The sequence below is a fragment of the Euleptes europaea genome, chromosome 18 (genome assembly GCF_029931775.1).
Source record: "Euleptes europaea isolate rEulEur1 chromosome 18, rEulEur1.hap1, whole genome shotgun sequence".
NCBI lineage: Eukaryota > Metazoa > Chordata > Lepidosauria > Squamata > Sphaerodactylidae > Euleptes > Euleptes europaea.
This window is the reverse complement of record NC_079329.1, coordinates 25,040,472-25,062,829: the sequence shown is the minus strand read 5'-3', so window position 1 is coordinate 25,062,829 and position 22,358 is coordinate 25,040,472. Positions and strand designations below refer to the sequence as shown.

The 22,358-nt window shown below is 46.0% G+C and overlaps 2 protein-coding genes across 2 annotated transcripts; both read right to left on the bottom strand.

Moving 5' to 3' along the window:
• Window positions 1–1,448: 1,448 nt before the first annotated feature.
• GIP (gastric inhibitory polypeptide) lies at window positions 1,449–6,649 on the bottom strand. Its single transcript, XM_056864625.1, has 4 exons — window positions 6,579–6,649; window positions 4,079–4,210; window positions 2,985–3,104; window positions 1,449–1,545 (listed from the first exon to the last, which is right to left on the bottom strand). The coding sequence occupies exons 1-4, from the start codon at window positions 6,647–6,649 to the stop codon at window positions 1,449–1,451; spliced, it is 420 nt and encodes a 139-aa protein (XP_056720603.1).
• Window positions 6,650–19,331: 12,682 nt separating this feature from the next.
• LOC130490816 (gastrula zinc finger protein XlCGF57.1-like) lies at window positions 19,332–22,143 on the bottom strand (the record flags this gene model as incomplete). The annotated part of the gene is made up of 2 exons (XM_056864624.1): window positions 19,332–19,414; window positions 20,502–22,143. Coding segments are annotated over 2 exons (1,725 nt in total), but the record flags the coding sequence as incomplete, so codon positions are not given.
• Window positions 22,144–22,358: the final 215 nt, after the last annotated feature.

Sequence of the window (22,358 nt, the reverse complement as noted above, 5' to 3'; positions counted from 1 at the left end):
CTTTTGACACACACCCCGAGGCAATGTTTAGGATAGGGTTGCCAGGTACCCCCTCACTACCAGTGGGGGCCGGAGGTAGGGTTGCCAGCTTCAGGTTAGGAAACTCCTGGGAATTTGGAGGTGGAGTCTGGGGAGGACTGGGACTTCAATGGGGTACAATGTCAAATAATCCACCCTCCAAAGCATCCATATTTTCCCAGGGGAACTGATCTCTGTAGTCTGGAGATGAGTGGTAATTCCAGGAGATTCCACCTGGAGGCTGGCATCCTTAGGATTGTGGGGCCCCCATGGGCAAAAAATCCACATGGGATGGAGCTGGAGCAAGTAGGAAAATCAGGCCAGATGGCTCCTCCTCCCTCTTGCACCAGCACAAAAACTGGTAGGATCCAACCCACTATCTGAGAGCCAACACAGTCAGCAGTCAACGTATCAACAGTAGAGTAATCCATGCTGCATTTCTCAAACTAGTTGCTGCTTCATTAGCACCCAGGGTTGCCAACCTCCAGGTACTAGTAGTGGAAATATAGTACTAGGCTCAAACCAAATAATATAAATAATACACAAGCAAACTATGCAAACATATATTGTGAACAACGTGTAACATCTACAAACAAGTGAAAACAGCAGTGATAATGTGTACAAGCAAATCCAAGATAGAAAGTCTTGTTCAAGGTAAGTAAAAGTCTTATCGCTAGGTTGTTTTACTTTTACTTACCTTGAACAAGACTTTCTATCTTGGATTTGCTTGTACACATTATCACTGCTGTTTTCACTTGTTTGTAGATGTTACACGTTGTTCACAATATATGTTTGCATAGTTTGCTTGTGTATTATTTATATTATTTGGTTTGAGCCTAGTACTATATTTCCACTACTATCCCAGTAGTTTATCCGGGCTGTGTAACCGTGGTCTTGGAATTTCCTTTCCTGACGTTTCGCCAGCAACTGTGGCAGGCATCTTCAGAGTAGTAACACTGAAGGACAGTGTTACTACTCTGAAGATGCCTGCCACAGTTGCTGGCGAAACGTCAGGAAAGAAAATTCCAAGACCACGGTTACACAGCCCGGATAACCTACAAGAACCAATGAACTCTGACCGTGAAAGCCTTCGACAATATCCCAGTAGTACTTGTGCATATTTTTCTCAACCTCCAGGTACTAGCTGGCGATCTCCTGCTATTACAACTGATCTCCAGCCGATAGAGATCAGTTCACCTGGAGAAAATGGCTGCTTTGGCAATTGGACTCTGTGGCATTGAAGTCTCTCCCCTCCCCAAACTCTGCCCTCCTCAGGCTCCACCCCAAAAAACGCCCGCCGGTGGTGAAGTGGGACCCGGCAACTCTATTGGCACCCCTAAAAGATTGCTGCCCCTGCGTGGTGACTTGGGTTGCCTGCACAATCTGACCAGACCCATCCATCAAAAGGAAAAGGGGGAAGAGTGATTCACTCACATCGGCCTGCAGAGGTCAGCAGAAATCAACCAGTCCAGAAATTCCTGCTTCCAGATGTCCTTCCACTGATCGGAACCGTTTGGCAGAATGAGGCTACAAGAGAGATATTGTGACATTGCAGTGGTCAGTGAGATAGCATCGATTGAAAGGAGGGGAATGGAAAGATGTGAAAATGCGATTGTATGGGTGGAGATGGAAGACATCACTGGTGCTTGATTGCCTAGGCAATTAGAAACTTGGTGCTCTTACCTAGGAATTGAAAAATGTATTTTGTGCTTAGATATTTATACACTGCTTTTCTCCACAGTGGGATCCCAAAGCAGCTTACATTGTTCTCCCCAATGCCATTTGATCCTTATGGCAACCAGCCTGTGAGGCAGGTCAGGCTGAAGGAGAGGAACTAAACCAGTCATCCAGTGAGCTACCATGGATTTGAACCTGGGCCACCCAGATCCTAGTCCAACAGGGGTGCAAGCAAACATTTTGCTCCATCCACCATATCCTGCCCTGTCCCCAGTCTGCAGCACTGCTTGCCTGTATATCAGCATGTGCAAGCAAAATTTGCTACTGTGCCTAGCAGGCACAGCCTCAGTTATCAGACTAGGAAGCCAACTGAAGCCATCATGCTTCTATAGAATCAAAGCAGTCCCCAAATCAGTGAGACAACAATGTGATTAATCTAAGCTGAACATATGGAGAGCCAATATGGTGTAGTGACTAAGATCAGTGGACTCTAATCTGCAGAACCGGGTATGATTTCCCATTTGTCCGCATGAAGCCTGCTGGGCAACCTTGGGCTAGTCACAATTCTCTCAGAACTCTCTCAGACCCACCTACCTCTTAAGGTGCCAGTTGTGGGTGGGGTGGGGGGAACATGATTGTAAGCTGTTTTGAGACTCCTTATGGTAGAGAAAAGCAGTGTATAAAAATCAACTCCTCTTCTTCTTTTCCTTCTTGGATCAAGCCATGTTTTTTTCTCTATTTCGCCCATTTCCCCTTCTTATTAGAGCCCTGCTTGGCTTTTGTTCAGGCAGATCCCATGATCCCCAGCATCTTTGGATGATCAAAAGGGACCCCTCCTTTTTTCACCAGCGGAAAAACTGGTTGGATCCAACACATGGAAAGGTCCTTGCAAATCTCTTTAATGGCAAGAAATATATAACTCTGCTGGTAGAAAGGATTCCTATCAGTTACTTTATCTTCTCAGTCTCTTCCTTTCCTTGGACCTCTATGAGCTTTAAGCCAGACAGCAAGGCATCATAATAACAACAAGATCAGAAGATTTCCAAATATTATCAATTTGGCAATTTTTTCATTCAGATTCATTATAATCATGCTACGAACAAACAGGATATTTTGGGTTTGGCACTATTAATTAGGACTGCCTCTACAACTTAGAATACACATTCCTATTCGTGTGAATCCGTGAGGTTCTGGTTGCTTCTTCATATTCCCATGTAAATGTGGGGAATAATGTCTAACTGCTGGAACGTAGCCTCGTTTCCTAGCCCAGTAACTCTGTTTGATCTCACCTTTGTTGCAGAAGGCAAATAAAGAAATCCTTCGTCCCCTGAGATCCAGCTTCAAAGCTTGGAGAGTTTGTATTTAGTGTTGGGGATTCAACTTCTCTCTTGGAGAGGTCAACGCTGTTACTGGAGGGGAAATGTACAGGAGAGTAAAACGCCAGGATTCCATTAGACAGCACTTACAGCCCATTCCTGAGGTGCGCCGCCGCCAGTGAGCGTGCCCAAAGCCCTTAGGAAGCCAACAAAGGCCTCCGTTGGCACAGGGGCCCACAACCTTGATGTCCGGAAGGCACACGCCGGTGTGAGTGGCCCCAGCGCCGGCGTGCGGGCCCGGCCGCCAGTCCCTGCCTGCCACCGCCGCAGCAATGGGCCCGGACGCCGCCCCACAGCCTCTTGCCGGCTGCCAGCATAGGTGGCAGTGGCGAGCCGGGAGGCATTCTGGCACCCCGGGAGGCATTCCGGCTCCCCTGGAGGTGTTCCTGGGGCATTCCCACGCCAGCCGGGGCCGACATTAGTCTGCCTCTTGAACCATTTCGGCTCAGGAACCCCCCTTTTTTTTGTTGAGATACGCCAGCTTTTTGCTGGCGTATGTTCCGTGCAACCCTATGAAGGTTGCACGGTTTTTTTTGCGCCGGGTAGAGGTTTCAGCAGTGCCGAAACCTCCTTAGGAGGCAACGCCACTGGGTTGCCTCCTAAGCCCCGGCGCAGGCATTCCTCTCAGGAATGCGCTGTAAATGTTTCAGCTGCTAAATCCATTCTCTTTGCTTTCCCTGGGTCTAGATGAACACAATTCTGTTTCACATGTTTTGCACGGCAGTCAGCAGAGAGGAGGCAAGTTCTTGGTTCCAAAAAATGTGGGTGCACCTTCAGTTCAGTGACTTTCCCAACTCTTCATCACTGGAGGAAAATTGTAAGGCATGGTGCTTTAATACTAGCACATACTTGGGAATGCTAGGCTGGGATGGGAAGGGGAGCACTGGGGAAAGACTGTTCCCTTCTTACTTGCCTCTCTTCTCTTCCACCCAGCCTTCCAAATGTCAGCTTGGTCACCCCCTTCTCCTGAATGTATATAATTGAATCAACCTGGGCTATAGACTTACTCCATCTTGTTTTCTCTTCTGGTCAAGAGCCAGTCCACAAAATTCTTCTTCAGCATGTTGTCCAGAGTTCGGCTGTAATCACTCGCTAACGTCCCCTCGGAGTACCGCCTCTGCAGGATCTTTGCGTTTGCCCTGGAAGCCGAGAGGAAATGTGTGTCCGCACAGAGCAAAAAGATTGGGAATTCCCATGTCTCTAGCTCTTCAACTGCTGGTTAGAACCAACCAGCTTTCTGCTGGTGAAAAAGAGAGGAGGGGGTCCCCTCTGACGAAACAAAAAGGTTCTGGGGATCATGGGAACTGCGTGGACAAAAGCCATGCGGGAAGGGGCTATAGTAAGGAGGAAGATTGGGTGACACTGAGGGAAAAGGCTGGCAGGCTGGATCCAACTCTCAGTTTCTATGGAACCAATGTGACGATTCTTGTCAAATTTAGACATACTTCTAACGGAAATGTCAATATGATATTACGATACTAAAAGGCATTAGTTTGTGGAACAATCAGATGTAGAAAAGAGACTGGGAGTACACAAAGATAGGTTGTCACCTACTACAGGTATTATACTAGCTTAATAAAACTAGGGAGACTAGGGAGACTGAGAGCCAGCGTGGTGTGGTGGCTAAGAGCGGTGGTTTGGAGTGGTGGACTCTAATCTGGAGAACCGGGTTTGATTCCCCACTCATCCACATTAGTGGCGGAGGCTAATTTGGTGAACGGGGTTGGTATCTCCACTCCTACACATGAAGCCAGCTGGGTGACCTTGGGCTAGTCACAGTTCTCGCTGAACTCTCTCAGCCCCACGTACCTCAAAGGGTATCTGTTGTGGGGAGGGGAAGGGAAGGTAATTATAAGCTGGTTTGATACTTCCTTAAGTGGTAGAGAAAGTTGGCATATAAAAACCACCTCTTCTTCTTCATCATCATCTTATAAAGCAACAACAGACGGCTCCACTGATAGAAGAGGGTAGAGGGTACAATTCCCCCTCCTCACTGCCCCCTGCCCCTCACAGCTGTTTGTTGACATGGTTTTCACATGGGGGTCAAAAGGGACTGCAGGGGGTGGGAGGAACACAGGAGAAATCAGCACATTGGCAATTCATGGTATAACCACCATTGTGTTGTCACCAATCTAGTACAGCATCCTGTTTCACCCAGTGGGCAACATGTTTGTTCCAAGTTATTGAGACAGGAGTGAGACAAACAGAAGGTTTTCAAAGTTCATTAATGCCACCGGTCCCCACAGAAGCAAATAGGATGCTGAACTCGTGCTGTGGTCCCCACACAAAGCTCAGTGAGACCAGGAGCAGGGAGACCACTTTGAAAGGCATCCTGTTCCTGGCTAGTTCTAGTTAGCATGGCTTGCCCGTTACAACAGAGTAAAACAAGAGCACATGTTTTGTTTGACAGAGGTTAGCAAGAGCGAAAGAAAACAAGGGGAATAAGAAGGTACTAAATTTGTCAGCTGTACACGCTATAATCAAATAGTACCTCCTAAAATAAAATATAAACATATAATCTTTTTAAATTTCAACAAAAGTAGGATATTTATTTAAAATTTCAACAAAAGTAAGATATGACTCAAGGAGCCCCGTGGCGCAGAGTGTTAAGCTGCAGTACTGCAGTCAAAAGCTCTGCTCACGACCTGAGTTCGATCCCTATGGAAGTTGGTTCCAGGTAGCCGGCTCAAGGTTAACTCATCCTTCCATCCTTCCGAGGTCGGTAAAATGAGTACCCAGCTTGCTGGGGGTAAAGGGAAGATGACTGGGGAAGGCACTGGCAAACCACCCCGTAAACAAAGTCTGCCTTGGAAATGTCAGGATGTGACATCACCCGGTGCTTGCACAGGGGACCTTTACCTTACCTTTTAGGATATGACTCACCATAAGATATACATCAAATTATTTCAACACAGCTAATATACAGACTTATAAATTGTGGATATAACATACAGTATCAGCTTATATGAACAGTATATGCAATAGTCTTATAGGTGATAGTCTTACAGGTGAATTCAACAGGTGATTCAATTCAATGTCAATTCAAATTATTGATTCAGCAGGTGGTGTTCACCAGGTAGAGTTCCAACAAGTCATATTAACAGGTCTGATAGGGTAAATAAAGAGTTAACAAATGATATAGTTTTACTGGGGCAAATAGATGGTTCAACAGGTAGTATTCCAACAGGTAATGTTGAGACAAGTTCCTGGGTATAAGCTTGTTTCGTGTTAATACTTCCTCAGTTATATTTCTCTAGTTATATTTCTCTGCACCTGGACAGAAAATATTATATGTAAATAAGTTCTTAGTTTAAATTCTTAATTTAAGTTAAAGTACCTCCTCTGAGATACATCCTTTAGTTAACAGTACTTAACAATATAATTGCAATATTTTATTTTAGGAGGTACTATTTGATAAGAGGTTAGCAAGAGAGCATTAGGCAGGATGCAGTGTGAACCTGGGCATGGAAAATTCCTGCATTCTTTATCGTTGGTTTCTAGGCTTACCTGGTGCCGTTTTCCTCCATCAACACAAAGCTCAGTGAGACCAGGAGGAGGGAGACCACTTGGAAAGGCATCCTGTTCCCGGCTTTCGTTCTGCAACTGAAACGCAGCATGTGGCATGTGAGTTTATAGAACAAGCGTCCTTAGAAATGAAACACAATGGACAAAAGCAGGGTGTCACAAATTCTAACGCTGCAGTTTGCGGTCCAGGTGAACCCTGATGTTAGTTATGGCAGTCAGCCTGTTGGGGTTGGATCCAACCAGCTTTTTTGTTGATGAAAGGAGGACCACCAAAAAGGCTATGCTAGGGATCAAGGGACCTACGTGGACACAAACCCTGTGGCATGGGGGCTGTAATAAGGAGGGGAATTAGGAGAGAATGAATGAAAAAGTTGGATGGATGGAACATTAGGAAGAATTTTCCAACAGTTACAGTGGTTCCTTATTGGAACAGGCTTCCTTGGGAGGTGGTGAGCTCTCCTTTCCTGGAGGTTTTTAAGCAGAGGCTAGATGGCCATCTGTCAGCAATACTGAGTCTATGACCTTAGGCAGATCGTGAGAGGGAGGGCACCTTGGCCATCTTCTGAGCATGGAGTAAGGGTCACTGGGTAGAGGTAGGGGAGGTAGTTGTGAATTTCCTGCATTGTGCAGGGGGTTGAACTAGATGACCCTGGTGATCCCTTCCAACTCTATGGTTCTATGATTCTATAAGAAGAACCCTCCGGGATCGTACCAGTGGGCCATCTAGGCCACCATCCTGATTTACATAGTGGCCAACCAATTGCCTCGGGGGCGGGGGGGGGTTCACAAATAGAGCATAGCGGCCAAAGTCCTCCTGTAGGGTTGCCGGGTCCAGCCTAAGCCAGATGAGGGTGGGGGGAGCCATAGCTTAGTAACAAAGCCTTGTATGTATGAAATTCTGACCCCCTCAGCTGAGGTTTTAAGATCTCAGACAGGACAACAGCAAAAGACCCTTCTGTAGTGAGCGGATCAGTTTGTAAAGAGGGAACAGTGCATTGAGAAAGTGTTAAGCACCCTTCTTGCTACTCACTTGATTTCCAAAAGGGCCACCAGGCTAGGGAGCCATGCATTGGCATCTAAGACATAGTTTGGCCTTCCAACTGATGAATCAAACTTGGGAATCTTACCTCTGGAATCTTTCAGAGCAGCTCTTGAGAAGTAGAGTGAATCCAGCAGCTTACGGGCACCCTGAGGATGCTTTATATACCTGAGGGTGCGACAAAGTGAAGCCATTTCCATGAAACATAACAGGAAGCTCGGCACCTAATCAAACCAGATTAAAAGCAATTTAGATCTGCTGCGAGAAGGTTCACTGACCTACGGAGCATGAAAATGCCCTTTTAAAGTATGTTTACGTTCATGGCAATTTAACTTGTGCCGAGTTGCTAAAATGAAGATCCGGTATGTTTTCTATAATTAAAGCCATTAACCATCCAGATTTCCCCAGAACCATTTCTCTGTTAATTAGCAGGTCCCAATGGACAACATCCACACAAGTTGTCTGAGCTCTGACATATCTTGCATTTTGCCAATTTTCCTGTTTTTCGCCATTGTGAGGGGCCATTCTCCTTTAAGCTGGCAGGTTAGGAACAGTCCAGCTGTTCACAAGGTAGGAAAGTACAGGGCTTTACTGCAACCACAGTATCATTGTTGAGGCATAGTAACTTTGTTTTAATTATGTCCATAAGTTCCATTGTCACTGATGGCAAACAAGTTGCTAATGTGCAGTGATCAGAAGTCTTCAACACTGTTGGACCGATAAGAGCATTCGAAATTTTGAAAAGATTGCAGCAGGTGCCACAGCAAAATGGCAGCCACTGGAGAGCTGGACAACCATCGATAAGGCTATCAGAGAGCCAGCGTGGTGTAGTGGTTAAGAGCGGTGGTTTGGGGCGGTGGACTTTGATCTGGAGAACCGGGTTTGATTCTCCACTCCTCCACATGAGCGGCGGAGGATAATCTGGTGAACTGGATTTGTTTCCCCACTCCTACACATGAAGCCATCTGGGCGACCTTGGGCCAGTCACATCCTCTCAGCCCCACCTACCTCACTGGGTGTCTGTTGTGGGGAGGAGAAGGGAAGGTGATTGTAAGCCTGTTTGAGTCTCCCTTAAGTGGTAGAGAAAGTCGGCATATAAAAACCAACTCTTCTTCTTCTTCCTCCTCCTCCTCCAGGGCAAGGGTGACCTCTCTTCAGATGTCACACTGTAACCATCAACAGAAGATGGAGGCATCCCTGACCTCTTCTACTGCTGCTGTAATGTGTTCTTCTATATTTCTGTGTGATGTTCTAATTCCGACCTGGGTACCAGCATTTGAAAACACACAGAATTTTAAAGGGATACACACATCGTAAATAATTTATCTCCAAAACAACTTGTCTTTTTTAAAAAACAAAAAGTTTTATTCTAGAATTAATGAAAAGTACAGCCTGCGAGAAATAAACCAAAAGAAATAAAACTGAAAAGATTATAAAGACAACAGGCCACAAAATGATGGTTTTATTAAATATTTATTTAGAATAGCAATGTGTACAGTGAGAGCCAGCATGGCGTAGTGGTTAAGAGCAATGATTTGGAGCGGTGGAGTCTGATCTGGAGAACTGGGTTTGATTCCCTACTCATACACATGAAGCCATCTGGGTGACCTTGGGCTAGTCACAGCTCTCTCAGCTCCACCTACCTCACAGGGTGTCTGTTGTGGGGAAGGGAAGGTGACTGTAAGCCGGTTTGAGTCTCCCCTAAGTGGTAGAGAAAGTCAGCATATAAAAACCAACTCTTCTTCTTCCTCCTCTTCTTCTACCTCCTCCTCCTCCTCTTCCTATTCTTCTTGCTGTGTCAAAATTCCAAATGTGCCCGCAGGCTCAAAAAGATTGGGGACCCCTGATTTAGTGAGAAAAGAACAATTGGTTAAACATTTAAAATAATGTAAACAGTAAGTAGTTGATATTAGACAGCCTAAAAAGGTAAAGGTGAAGGTCCCATGTGCAAGCACCGGGTCATTCCTGACCCATGGGGTGTCGTCACATCCCGACGTTTCCTAGGAAGACTTTGTTTATGGGGTGGTTTACAAGTGGTTTGCTGTTGCCTTCCCCAGTCATCTTCCCCTTACCCGCAGCAAGCTGGGTACTCATTTTACCGACCTCGGAAGGATGGAAGGCTGAGTCAACCTTGAGCCAGCTATCTGAAACCAACTTCCATCGGTTTCGAACTCAGGTCGTGAGCAGAGCTTGGACTGCAGTACTGCAGCGTACCACTCTGCGCCACGGGGCTCCTATTTGACATTAGGGCATTAGGCAGCCTATTGACCCATAAAAATAACTTTCCCTTTTTAAACTGAATGATTTTATTTATTTACTTACTTCATTTACACCCCACCTTTGTCCCAAATGAGGACCCAACGTGGCTTACATCCTTCTCGTCTCCGCCATAGTATTCTCAAACAACCCTGTGAGGTAGTTTAGGCTGAGAGCATGTAGCAGGCCCAAGGTCACCCAGCAAGTTTTCATGGCAGAGTGGGGACTTGAACCTGCGTCTTCCAGATCCTAGTCAGACACTCGAACCACTATGCCTTGCTGGATCCGATTTGTAACTGAAGACAGTATTTTGTCAATGTTGCGAGCCACATTGAGATTTTAATTAAAAATGAGCGTGTCCAGAGGAGGGCGACCAGAATGGTCCAAGGTCTGGAATCCATGCCCTATGAGGAGAGACTTAGGGAGTTGGGTTTGTTTAGTTTGGAGAAGAGAAGGTTGAGGGGGGACATGATAGCCATGTTTAAATATTTGAAGGGATGTCATGTTGATGAGGGAACTAGCTGGTTCTCTTTTGCTCCAGAGACTAGGACACGGAGTAATGGATTCAAACTAAGAGAAAAGCGATTCCACCTAAACATTAGGAAGAACTTTCTGACGGTGAGGGCTGTTCGACGGTGGAATGTGCTGCCTCGGAGGGTGGTGGAGAACCCGTCTTTGGAGGTCTTGAAGCAGAGGCTAGATGGCCATCTGTCAGGAGTGCTTTGATTGTGGGATCCTGCATGGCGGGGGGAGGGTTGGGGTCACTGGGGATGTGAGGGGAGGTAGTTGTTAATTTCCTGCATTGTTCAGGGGGTTGGACTAGATGACCCTGGTGGTCCCTTCCAACTCTATGATTCTATGATTCTGTGATTCTATGATTCTATGAGATCTACATTTAAGATTGAATGAATGGGTAGATGAGAGTGGGGCATAGCTGACTAGAAGAGCATCAGGTTTGCATGCTGAATGTCCCAAGTTCAATCCCCAGCATCGCCAATTTAAAAAGATCAGGTAGCAGGTTATGTGAAAGCCCTCCATCTGAGACCCTGGAAAGCCACTGCCAGTCAGAGCAGACAAGACTAACCTTGATAAACGAGGGTCTGACTCAATATAAGGCAGCTTCATCTGTTCATTAGTTTAGGGTTGGGGTTGTAGCTCAGTGGTACAGCATCTGCTTTACATGCAGGAGGTCCCTGGTTCAATCCCCGATTTCCCCTGTACTGGCCCTGAGGGACCAATGGTCAGTATAAGTCGGTTTCATTATGTATGGGTGAAACCCCACTTTAATAACGGAAGCAGTGATATCGTGCTCTTGCATAACTCCCTTTCATTTCTATCCGGAGTGTTTCCTCCTGGATCAGAAGGCTGACCTGCCTCTCTCAATCAGTCTCCCGATATCTGCTGCCTGCCTCACCTGCCTCTGAATGGTGCTTTAATGCCAGAATATAGAGCTGCTACAAAACGAGCAAACTGCCACCCTGTACGTGGGTTGCTAATCAATTAGTGGGAAGCGTTTAGCCCCAATGACTTTATGGCCTCGTGTTCCAAGGATCACGTTTCCACCAAGTGTTACTTGCGCATTTGTTTTCCCCTTCATTAAGTGCTTCGGTGAGATGGGGAGTTAATAGCATGAAATAAATATCCAGCAATATTAAATACAGGCCTGCTGCTGGGAGCTGTCGTTTGCCCTTTTCCTGCTATCGTTAGAGGGATTTGCTTTGGAAAGGTAACCTTGCTTTCCAAACACCATACCGCATCCTTTTAATATCACGCCGGGGGGTGGGGGGAGTCTCACTGGCAAGCCTGAAGCATTTGATTTTGCACTTTCCTGAGTGCTTCTGAAATGATGGCCAATTCCTCCCTTCCCTGTTTGTGGCTTTGACTGGGGGGAAAGTATGGACAGAGATGTGACCATTTGAGTGTTTGGCTTACTGGGTGGCAGGCACAGAACACTGAATTACAGGGATGCTCTGACACTTGCCAGATCAGCCCGTGTCCTGCTTGTGAGTGGCGAACAGGAAGCCAATTTTTTGATGGACTATTTGTTCGATGGACTGTTGCAGCTTTTCGTTAGGTTGCTCCACTGTATTCCCTCCTCACAGTGCGGCACAGAGCAATCAGACTATCGTGCATGTGCATTCTCACGTGGCCCGATTGAGTTCCACATCTCACCCCCCTTTGCTGCACCACTGCTCTGTTAGCCAGGCAGTCGTTTAGACAGGCAGTTAAATCAGTCACAAATAACTCCTAAATAAATGATGTGTTTAAAGAAATCTTCTACCATTTGGTGTGTGTCTGGGTAGTCTTTAGCAATACCGACGAGTGCTGATCTGTTTGGACTGGCACCATTTTAATGTGACAAATGTCTGCTCAGGTTGGAAGAGAAAAATCAGGAAGCATTTGAGTCCCTGTTCCTTGAAACGCTGCTTTGTAATTGGCTGTGTTGCTTACTGTGAGAAAACTGTATTCCCCCTCCCCAGCTCTACTATCCCACGCTTATGCATCAAGATGAGGATGATTTGACCTGGGCTGATCTCAGGGGAGATCAATGAATCGCGTTTAAACAGCATCGGGAAGACCCGGACATTGCAAGGGCTGGGTGTGAGGTCATCTCTGAGGGGTGGAAATTCATGCATAACTCCAAGGAACAACTGAGTCAGTCCAGGGGAGAATGTGAGTAAAAGTACCCATGCATAAAGGACCTGGGAAATCCAGGTTTGAATTTCCACTCTGCCATGGAAGACCTTGGTGGGCGACCTTGGGCCCGTCAAACACACTCTCAGCATAATCTACCTCGCAGGGTTGTGGTGAGGATAAAATGGAGGAGAGGAAAATTATGTCAGCTGTGTTGGGTCCCCATTGGGGAGAAAGGCGAAATATAAATGAAGGAAATAAATCGATAAATGCATGACTCCCTTGCTAGGGTTGTCAAGTGTGGCTTGGCAAATTCCTGGATACTGGGGAGAGAGTCTGTGGAGGGTGGAGTCAGGGGAGGGAGCTCAGCAGGGATGGGATGCCACAGAGTCTGTGCTTGGAAGCTGCCATTTCCTTGAGGGCTGATCTCTGTAGCCTGAATATCAGTTGTAGCTAGGGCGTGGTTGGCCGCCTTTAAACTACACCTTAAACTGTGCTTTAGCACTGAGGGGTTCCTAGCTTCTCTGAAGCATGACCCTTTTAAATCCTCATGGCAAAAACTCTTAGATGAGAAACTGGCGTTGTTGGGTTTCTCACAGGATATGTTATCAGATCTTGGGAAAACTGAAGCTTTTGCCAAAATTAAAAAGCGCATTAAAGAGCTCGATTATAACAGCACTACTTTTCGTGCTCGTCGTGTCTGTTCATCCCAGTTCTTCGGAATACCCCCTCCACGTGGTCTGCCTGCCTATACATATTATCTAACAACTCCTCGTCTCTGTAGAGCTTTTTGCTTGGCTAGATTGAATGCTAACCCTTGTATGGTAATGCAGGGCAGAATTCTGAATATACCATACTCAGACAGGATCTGCCCTTGCTCTTCTGGCTCTATTGACTCATTAGCCCATGCCCTTTTGGAATGCCGCTTTTACGAGGAACTTCAATCGCACTATATTTCCCCCCTTTTAATATACAAATCCAATGCCTCTGTGACTGACATAATGCCTTTTTTACTAAGTGATAGGGACCCCAAGGCTACATTGTCAGTGGCAAGATTTGTTTCAGTCCTTATATCCCTCCAACACTAGATATATGCTGCTCAAGATCAATTGATCAAGGAGCTTCTAAGGGATAAAAGGAATATCAGTTGTCATTCCAGGGGAACTCCAGGCCCCAGCTGGAATCTGGTATCCCTGTCTCCCTTTCTCTAAGTTGGATCCGATGACTGTCAGCGTGGTGTAGTGGTTAAGAGTGGTGGTTTGGTGCAGTGGAGTCTGACCTGGGGAACCAGGTTTGATTCCCCACTCCTCCACGTGAGCGGCAGAAGCTAATCTGGTGGATTGGTTTCCCCACTCCTACACAAGAAGCCAGCTGGGTGACCTTGGGCAAGTTACAGCTCTGTTAGAGCTCTCTCAGCCTCACCTACTTCACAGAGTGTCTCTTGTGGGGAGGGGAAGGGAAGGTGATTGTAAGCCGGTTTGATTCTGCTTTAAGTGGTACAGAAAGTTGGCATATAAAAACCAATTCTTCTTCTGTTTAGCCTTCCTCCAAAGGAGAAAGACTTCCTCTGATGGAAAAAAAATCTTTCTTTGTTGAAGGAAATCTCTCTCACAGTTGTGATTCTGCCCTATCAGATAGGGTCACCATCTCTGGCTTGGGAAATTCCTGGAGATTTCAGAACATAAGAGCCCTGCTTGATCAGACCAGCGTAGGGTTGCCAACCTCCAGGCAACAGAGCTCAATTGAGAAAATGTCCACTTTGGAGGGTGTGCTCTATGGCATTACACCCCATTGAAGTCCCTCCCCTTCCCAAACCCCACCCTCCTCCTCAGGCTCCACCCCAAAAATCTCCAAGAGTTGGCACCCCTAGACCAGTGGCCCATCTGTTCCAGCATTGTCTTGCATAGTAGCCAACTACTTCCTCTGGAGGGCTAACAACAGGGCATAGAGGCCGAGACCTTCCCCTGACCTTGCCTTCTAGCACTCGGATTTAGAGGTTGACTGCATCTGAGTGTGGAGGTTCTCTTTCATCACCACTGGTAGATTTATCTTCCATGAGTCTATCTAATCCCCTTTTAAACTCGTCTATGCCTAGGGCCATAACTACAACCTCTGGCAACGAATTAAATTAAATAGTATCAGCCCTGATACCGATTCTTGTGGGACGCCGCTGCTTACCTCCCTCCATTGTGAGAACTTTCCATTTACTCCTACTGTTCTGTTTACTCAAGCATCCTTTGTGAGGTACCTTAAATCCAAGTATATAGTGTCTACTGGATCACCGCTGTCTACATGTTTGTTTGATTTCTCAAAGAGCTCCAAACGGTTGGTGAGGCAGGACTTCCCTTTGCAGAAGCCATGCTGATTTTCCCTCCACAGGCTTTGTTTCTCTCTGTGCCTAATCATTCTATCTTGGATTACAGTTTCTACTAATTTGCCTGACTGGCCTATAATTTCCAGGTTCCCCTCTGAACCCCTTTTAAAACATTCGTGTAACATTTGCTACTCTCCAGCCCTCTGGTACGGTGGCTGAATTTAGTGATAGTTCATTTAGCCCCTTTCTCTGCCCCCCAGAGGCTTTGGGGGACATTTAAATGACTGTTTTCAGGTTGGGGGGGGTCTAAGGGAGGGCATCCCTTACATCACTGTTTATAGATGCAGACATTTTAAGGTAAGAACATCACATAAGAAAGGCCCTGCTGGATCAGACCAAGGCCCATCGAGTCCAGCAGGCTGTTCACACAGTGGCCAACCAGGGGCCTCTAGGAAGCTCCACTGCAGCAGCATTGTCCTGCCTGTGTTCCAAAGCACCTCATATAATAGGCATGCTCCTCTGATCCTGGAGAGAATAGAAAGCATTTTGTCTAGTAGCCATGGATAGCCCTCTCCTCCATGAACATGTCCACTCCCCTCTTAAAGACTTCCAAGTTGGCAGCCATCACCACATCCTGGGGAGTTCCACAATTAAACTATGCTCTAAAAGTAGGGCTTTATTGTGGCAGTATTCATGGCATGGGTACTATGTACCAGCACCTTTGAGGAGGTGCAGTGCAACTTGAAACCAGTACTTCCACGTAAAAAATATATGAAAACACTGGTTTTAGGGGTTGTGCCCCGTGGTGCAGAGTGGTAAGCTGCAGTACTGCAAGTCCAAGCTCTGCACACGACCTGAGTTCGATCCCGATGGAAGTTGGTTCCAGGTAGCCGGCTCAAGGTTGACTCAGCCTTCCATCCTTCCGAGGTTGGTAAAATGAGTACCCGGCTTGCTGGTGGTAAAGGGAAGTTGACTGGGGAAGGCACTGGCAAACCACCCCGTAAACAAAGTCTGCCTAGAAAACGTTGGGATGTGACATCACCCCATGGGTCAGGAATGACCCGGTGCTTGCACAGGGGACCTTTACCTTGTGCATGAGGCACAGTTTTGTGCAGTTTGGTTGCAGGAGACACTGGCTGTACAGGGTCAAGATGAAGTAGAACCCTTTTCCGTGGACTTGGCAGCAAGGCAAAGGTTCAGGAATCTGCCTGCTCACTGTATTCCCCATGGATCAATTCTCAGAAGCAGGGTGCTAAATGACACTCGATTTATAGACAAATTGTGAGGCTCCTTTCTATGGGAACCTGAGTCTGTTGGCACTCTGTTGGCATGCTATTCATCCAGGACCACGTCCATACCACTGGGCTCGATTTCCAGCCAACTATTATGATTAGTCTATGGCTTTTATGGGTTGTAGGTTGACAATGAGGAAATTGAAATTTTCAAGACTTTCTATTCCTTGGCTCCACCATCAGCCAAAAGGGAGACTACAGCCAAGAAATCAGAAAGAGATTGAGACTAGCAAGGGCAGCCATGAAGGAGCTAGAAAATATTTTGAAGTGTAAGGATGTGTCACTGGCCACCAAGACTAGATTAATTCATGCCATCGTATTCCCTATTACTATGTATGGGTGTGAAAGCTGGACAGTGAAGAAAGCGGATAGGAAGAAAATAGATTCCTTTGAAATGTGGTGTTGGAGGAGAGTGTTACGGATACCATGGACTGCCAAAAAAACAAATCAGTGGGTTATAGATCAAATCAAGCCTGAACTGACCCTAGAAGCTAAAATGACTAAACTGAGGCTATCGTACTTTGGTCACATTATGAGAAAGCAAGAGTCACTAGAGAAGACAGTCGAGCTAGGAAAAGTTGAGGGCAGCAGGAAAAGAGGAAGACCCAGCAAGAGATGGATGGACTCAAGAAAGGAAGCCATAGCCCTGTTTGCAAGACCTGAGCAAGGCTGTCAAAGATAGGACATTTTGGAGGACTTTCATTCTCGGGGTCGCCATGAATCGGAAGTGACTTGATGGCACTTAACACACACACACACACAGCTTTTATGGCAAGAACATGTTTGTGCAAGCAATCCAAATATTAAATTCTACACTTTTAAAAGCTGTCCCCCCCACCCCCCATAAGCTATGTCAGGCTTGAAAAGCTTCTTTTCTTTCTTCAGCAGTGGCAAATGTAAAACATTAAAATTAAGCAAAGTTGTCAGGACAAACATATTGTCTGCCAGTGGAGGGCAGTGCAGGATCGTTTTTCTAAAGCCATCTGCAGAAATGGTGAATTTCCACTGGGAATATTGCTCTTGGGCTGTTGCAGAGGGTAGTTGTGTTGGTCTTCAGTACAACCACTAGATGTGAGGCCAGGTTTCAGGTTTGTCTCTAAGGGGCTACTGGACTCAAATGTAGCTGCTTTTTGTCTCTTTCCACAAAGACAGGTTTTTGGAGCATCCACATGACTTCATCCCCAAAGAGTACTTGTTCTGTGCCCCCCCCCATTTTACTGCAATGTGGGCAAGAAAACGCACACTTTTGCAGGCCCTGCCTACATAGGGGCCATTTTTCTTGCCTCAGCCCCCACACCCACCCTGCAGCTGGCACTCTGCCCCTGCCCACTACACTAAGGTTTTTAAAAACATAACTCAATGAACTATTAATATGACTTAATATTAGTAGTTGACTATCAATATCAACCACACTATCAGGATATGACTGTTATGGAGTTTGCAAATGTTTGAAAGCAGGCTATGCAGCCACTCATTACATAGATTCATAGAGTTGGAAGGGACCACCAGGGTCATCTAGTCCAATCCCCTGCACAATGCAGGAAATTCTGAACTACCTCCCCCCACACACCCCCAGTGACCCATACTTCACGCCCAGAAGATGGCCAAGGTGCCCTCCCTCCCATTATCTACCTAAGGTTATAGAATCAGCACTGCTGACAGATGGCCATCTAGCCTCTTCTTAAAAACCTCCAGGGAAGGAGAGCTCCCGAGGAAGCCTGTTCCACTGAGGAACCGCTCTGACTGTTAGAAAATTCTTCCTAATGTCTAGACAGAAACTATTTTGATTTAATTTCAACCCGTTGGTTCTGGTCCGACCTTCTGGAGCAACAGAAAACAACTCAGCACCCTCCTCTATACTTGAAGATGGTTATCATATCCCCTTTCAGTCTTCTCCTCTTCAGGCTAAATATACCCAGCTCCTTCAACCTTTCCTCATAGGACTTGGTCTCCAGACCCCTCACCATCTTTGTTGACCTCGTCTGGACACATTCCAGCTTGTCTACATCTTTCTATATACCACGGGAACATGCAATCAGCTGTCCCTGAACTTAAGCTGCTAGATCTCACTGAGGAGTCCACTTCTTCAGCTTGATTCCAACATTCCCCAGGACATCTGGCGCTGAGTCTCTGCTGCCGCCAACAGGCCAAGAGTGAGAGGTGTGTCTGTCTGGCGATAGCCTGGTCTCCAGAGGCTCTCTACTGCAGGCCTTTAAGAAACTTTTCTCCAGATTATCGCCCATCCCAAACCGCCATGGAAACAGGGAATCCTTGGGAATCAAACTGGTTAGAAAGATGCCCAAGTCAGCAAGTCCTGCTGCTTTCATTGGTACTTTGGTAAGCTTTATCCAAGTGCTTGTAGAGATGCAAACATGCACCCATTTGAGAAACAGGAAAAAAAATTGTTGTATAAAAAGTCACTGGTTACAAAAGGAAATGCATGCAGCGGATGGCAAAAATAATAATAATACAGAACCACTGAGTAAAGGGAAGCAAATTAGGAGGTTATGACAGTCACATCTTGGGGCACTGAAGTCTATACATTAAGTACAAATAAAGTAGATTTACTCCAAACTTCTCGGCTTGTAAGTAACTCCAAGCACCCTGGAGAGGTTTAACCCTCGTTTTTATGAAAACTCCCATTTTGGCTCTTCTGAATTGCTGCAGTCTGCTGTTGAAAATGTCTGGAATGCTTCCAAAAGGACTGCGCTCCCCCCCTCCCAGTCTTTTTTCACGGTGCATTCTTTTTCGCCTTTGGCAGCATTCTGAGATTTGAGTCACAGTGCTACAGCAATCCAGTGCTGCAATGGCACCATTGACATGCCTGCAGCTGTCGTTAGGTGGAAACAAGAGGTCATTTTGGAGGTCATTAATTCATAAGGTCGCCATGAGTCGGAAGCAACTTGATGGCACAACACACACAAACACAGATTGGCTGTGGGTTCATTAAATCAGTTGTTAAAATGTGCCCATGGGCATTTTTAGTTTTAAATGATTATTTTTTTTAAGTATTAATGTACAATGCCTCGAACCTCAAGGAAAAGCAGGATATAAAAATTTTAATCAAACAATAAATAAATGAATATATAAGGCAGTCCTGAGATTTCCACACTTGTCGAAGAATTCCCCCCCCCCACACACACACACACATTGAATCCTTACAGCTATCTTGCCTAAAGCGCATCCAAGGGGTTCTAGGCCTAGTGTGGATTTGAACCCAGATCCACACAGTTGTAAGTCAACACTCTGGCTCTTGAACTCAAGTGATCCCCATCCCCAGCATCTGCAAGAGGATTGTTTTCATACAACTTTAGACACATTGAAAAAAATATGCCACACCAACACTAATGAAACCCAACTCATTAAAAAAACACACCACAAACCAGAGAGAAAAATCCCACAACTTGTAAACTATCTCTTTAGGAGTATGTGGGGGGTGGGGAGGACAACTGGGATTGGGAACTGACGCCCCACAGTGTTCATCTGCCAACTCCAAGGAGACCAGCTCATTTCCACAATATTGTATGCTGCTGGGAGGGGAAGGGTCTGACCCTTGTGCACTTACTGAGTTGTTGGGTTGGGGGACAAAACTTTTCCCTCTCAACCCAAATTAATCCTACTGCCAGAACTCTTTGGGAATCAAAGTGGCGAGACCCCAAAAAGGGTGCAGCAGGATGGACTAGGGAGGAATTAGGGTTGCAGGATGCCTCTCTAGAACTCTATGTCAGAGAAAAATGTTTGTAAATTGAGGATGCTGGCTGTTCACATTAGGTTTATTCCAGTAGCTATAGATACCTGCTATCCTTAACTTGTCTACTTCTTCACAGGATTTGGAAAACAGAAACGTTTTGCCAGTTTGGCAGATGTCAGAAAGAATTCAGTTGGTAGTTACCTAAAGTAGCGGGTTTCACAGAGGAGAAAAACTACTAAAAAGGCCCTTCTTTGCATAACTATTTTCTGAGCCTCCAGCATCTGGGCTTTCAAAGATCCTCATCAGAACGAACTTATGTGGATTCTCTGAGGAACATGAAAATCAGATCTCTGCCTCAAGCTCTTGCCACATACTGAACATTTATGAGGTTCTTCACCTGCATGGATTACTCAATGTTGAAGGAGATAGGTCTTGAATCTCCTTCCACCCTCAGAGCTCACCCCTGCTTTGTTCCCTGTGGGATCTATTTGAGGCTTCAATCATGGTGCAAGCTCTTTACAAGAGTTTACATGGCCTCAGCCCCTTCAATGGTCTGAGGTGGTCTCTGAGATTTGAAATAAGAGAAAAGCTCCTTTCCCAAGCAGTTACATGGTTTCTCCTTGTGTGGCTTTTTGGACACTCTTGAAGATTGCCACTCTGACTGAATCTCTTTCCACACTTTGAGCATTCTCCACCATGTGGGTTCTTAGATGACTTTGAAGAGTGCCCCTCTGACTGAATCTCTTTCCACACACTGAGCATTCAAAAGGCTTCTCCCCTGTATGGGTTCTTAGATGACTTTGAAGAGTGCCTCTGTGACTGAATTTCTTTCCACACTCTGAGCATTCAAAAGGCTTCTCCCCCGTGTGGGTTCTTAGATGCTCCTGAAGACTGCCATTCTGACTGAATCTCTTTCCACACTCTGAGCATTCAAAAGGCTTCTCCCCTGTATGGGTTCTTAGATGCTTTTGAAGATTGCCTCTATGACTGAATTTCTTTCCACACTCTGAGCATTCAAAAGGCTTCTCCCCTGTATGGGTTCTTAGATGCTCCTGAAGACTGCCATTCTGACTGAATCTCTTTCCACACTCTGAGCATTCAAAAGGTTTCTCCCCTGTATGGGTTCTTAGATGCTTTTGAAGATTGCCTCTGTGACTGAATTTCTTTCCACACTCTGAGCATTCAAATGGCTTCTCCCCTGTATGGGTTCTTAGATGCTTTGGAAGAGTGCCTCTGTGACTGAATCTCTTTCCACACTCTGAGCATCCAAAAGGCTTCTCCCCCATGTGGGTTCTTAGATGACTTTGAAGAGTGCCTCTGTGACTGAATTTCTTTCCACACTCTGAGCATTCAAAAGGCTTCTCCCCTGTGTGGGTTCTTAGATGACTTTGAAGATGGCCATTCTGACTGAATCTCTTTCCACACTCTGAGCATTCAAAAGGCTTCTCCCCTGTATGGGTTCTTAGATGCTTTGGAAGAGTGCCTCTGTGACTGAATTTCTTTACACACTGTGAGCAATCAAAAGCTTTCTCCCCTGTATGGGTTCTTAGATGACTTTGAAGATGGCCATTCTGACTGAATCTCTTTCCACACTCTAAGCATCCAAAAGGCTTCTCCCCTGTGTGGGTTCTTAGATGACTTTGAAGAGTGTCACTGTGACTGAATCTCTTTCCACACTCTGAGCATTCAAAAGGCTTCTCCCCTGTATGGGTTTTTAGATGCTTTTGAAGAGTGCCTCTGTGACTGAATTTCTTTCCACACTCTGAGCATTCAAAAGCTTTCTCCCCCGTGTGGGTTCTTAGATGCTCCTGAAGACTGCCATTCTGACTGAATCTCTTTCCACACTCTGAGCATTCAAAAGGCTTCTCCCCTGTGTGGGTTCTTAGATGACTTTGAAGATTGCCTCTGTGACTGAATTTCTTTCCACACTCTGAGCATTCAAAAGGCTTCTCCCCTGTATGGGTTCTTAGATGCTTTGGAAGAGTGCCTCTGTGACTGAATCTCTTTCCACACTCTGAGCATTCAAAAGGCTTCTCCCCCTTGTGGCTTCTTAGATGCTTTTGAAGAGTGCCTCTGTGACTGAATTTCTTTCCACACTCTGAGCATTCAAAAGCTTTCTTCCCCATGTGGGTTCTTAGATGCTCCTGAAGATTGCCACTCTGACTGAATCTCTTTCCACACTCTGAGCATCCAAAAGGCTTCTCCCCCATGTGGGTTCTTAGATGACTTTGAAAAGTGCCTCTGTGACTGAATTTCTTTCCACACTCTGAGCATTGAAAAGCTTTTTCCCTTTTGTGTTTTCTTTGGTGCACAAGGAGCTGTGATCTGTATTTGAAGTACTTGCCACACTGAAAGCATTTATTTGCCCTCATTGTACTATGCTTTGCAAAAAGTGCATTGCTCTTTCTTCCTTGAGAGAACATCCTTCCACTCTCCAAGCAGATAAATGGCTTCTCTCCTGAATGAATCCTTTGGTGTTGAAAATGGTCTGATATCTGTGAGAAGCTCTTGCCACAGTCTTTGCAGCTATAGGATT

Coding starts and splice junctions, on each gene's coding strand:
- GIP (XM_056864625.1), bottom strand. CDS start 6,649: ATGCCTTTCCAAGTGGTCTCCCTCCTCCTGGTCTCACTGAGCTTTGTG. Junction 3,105..4,078: donor AGAAGAGAAAACAAGATGGA/GTAAGTCTATAG, acceptor TTTCCCCTCCAG/TAACAGCGTTGACCTCTCCA. Junction 1,546..2,984: donor ATTTGCCTTCTGCAACAAAG/GTGAGATCAAAC, acceptor TCTCTCTTGTAG/CCTCATTCTGCCAAACGGTT.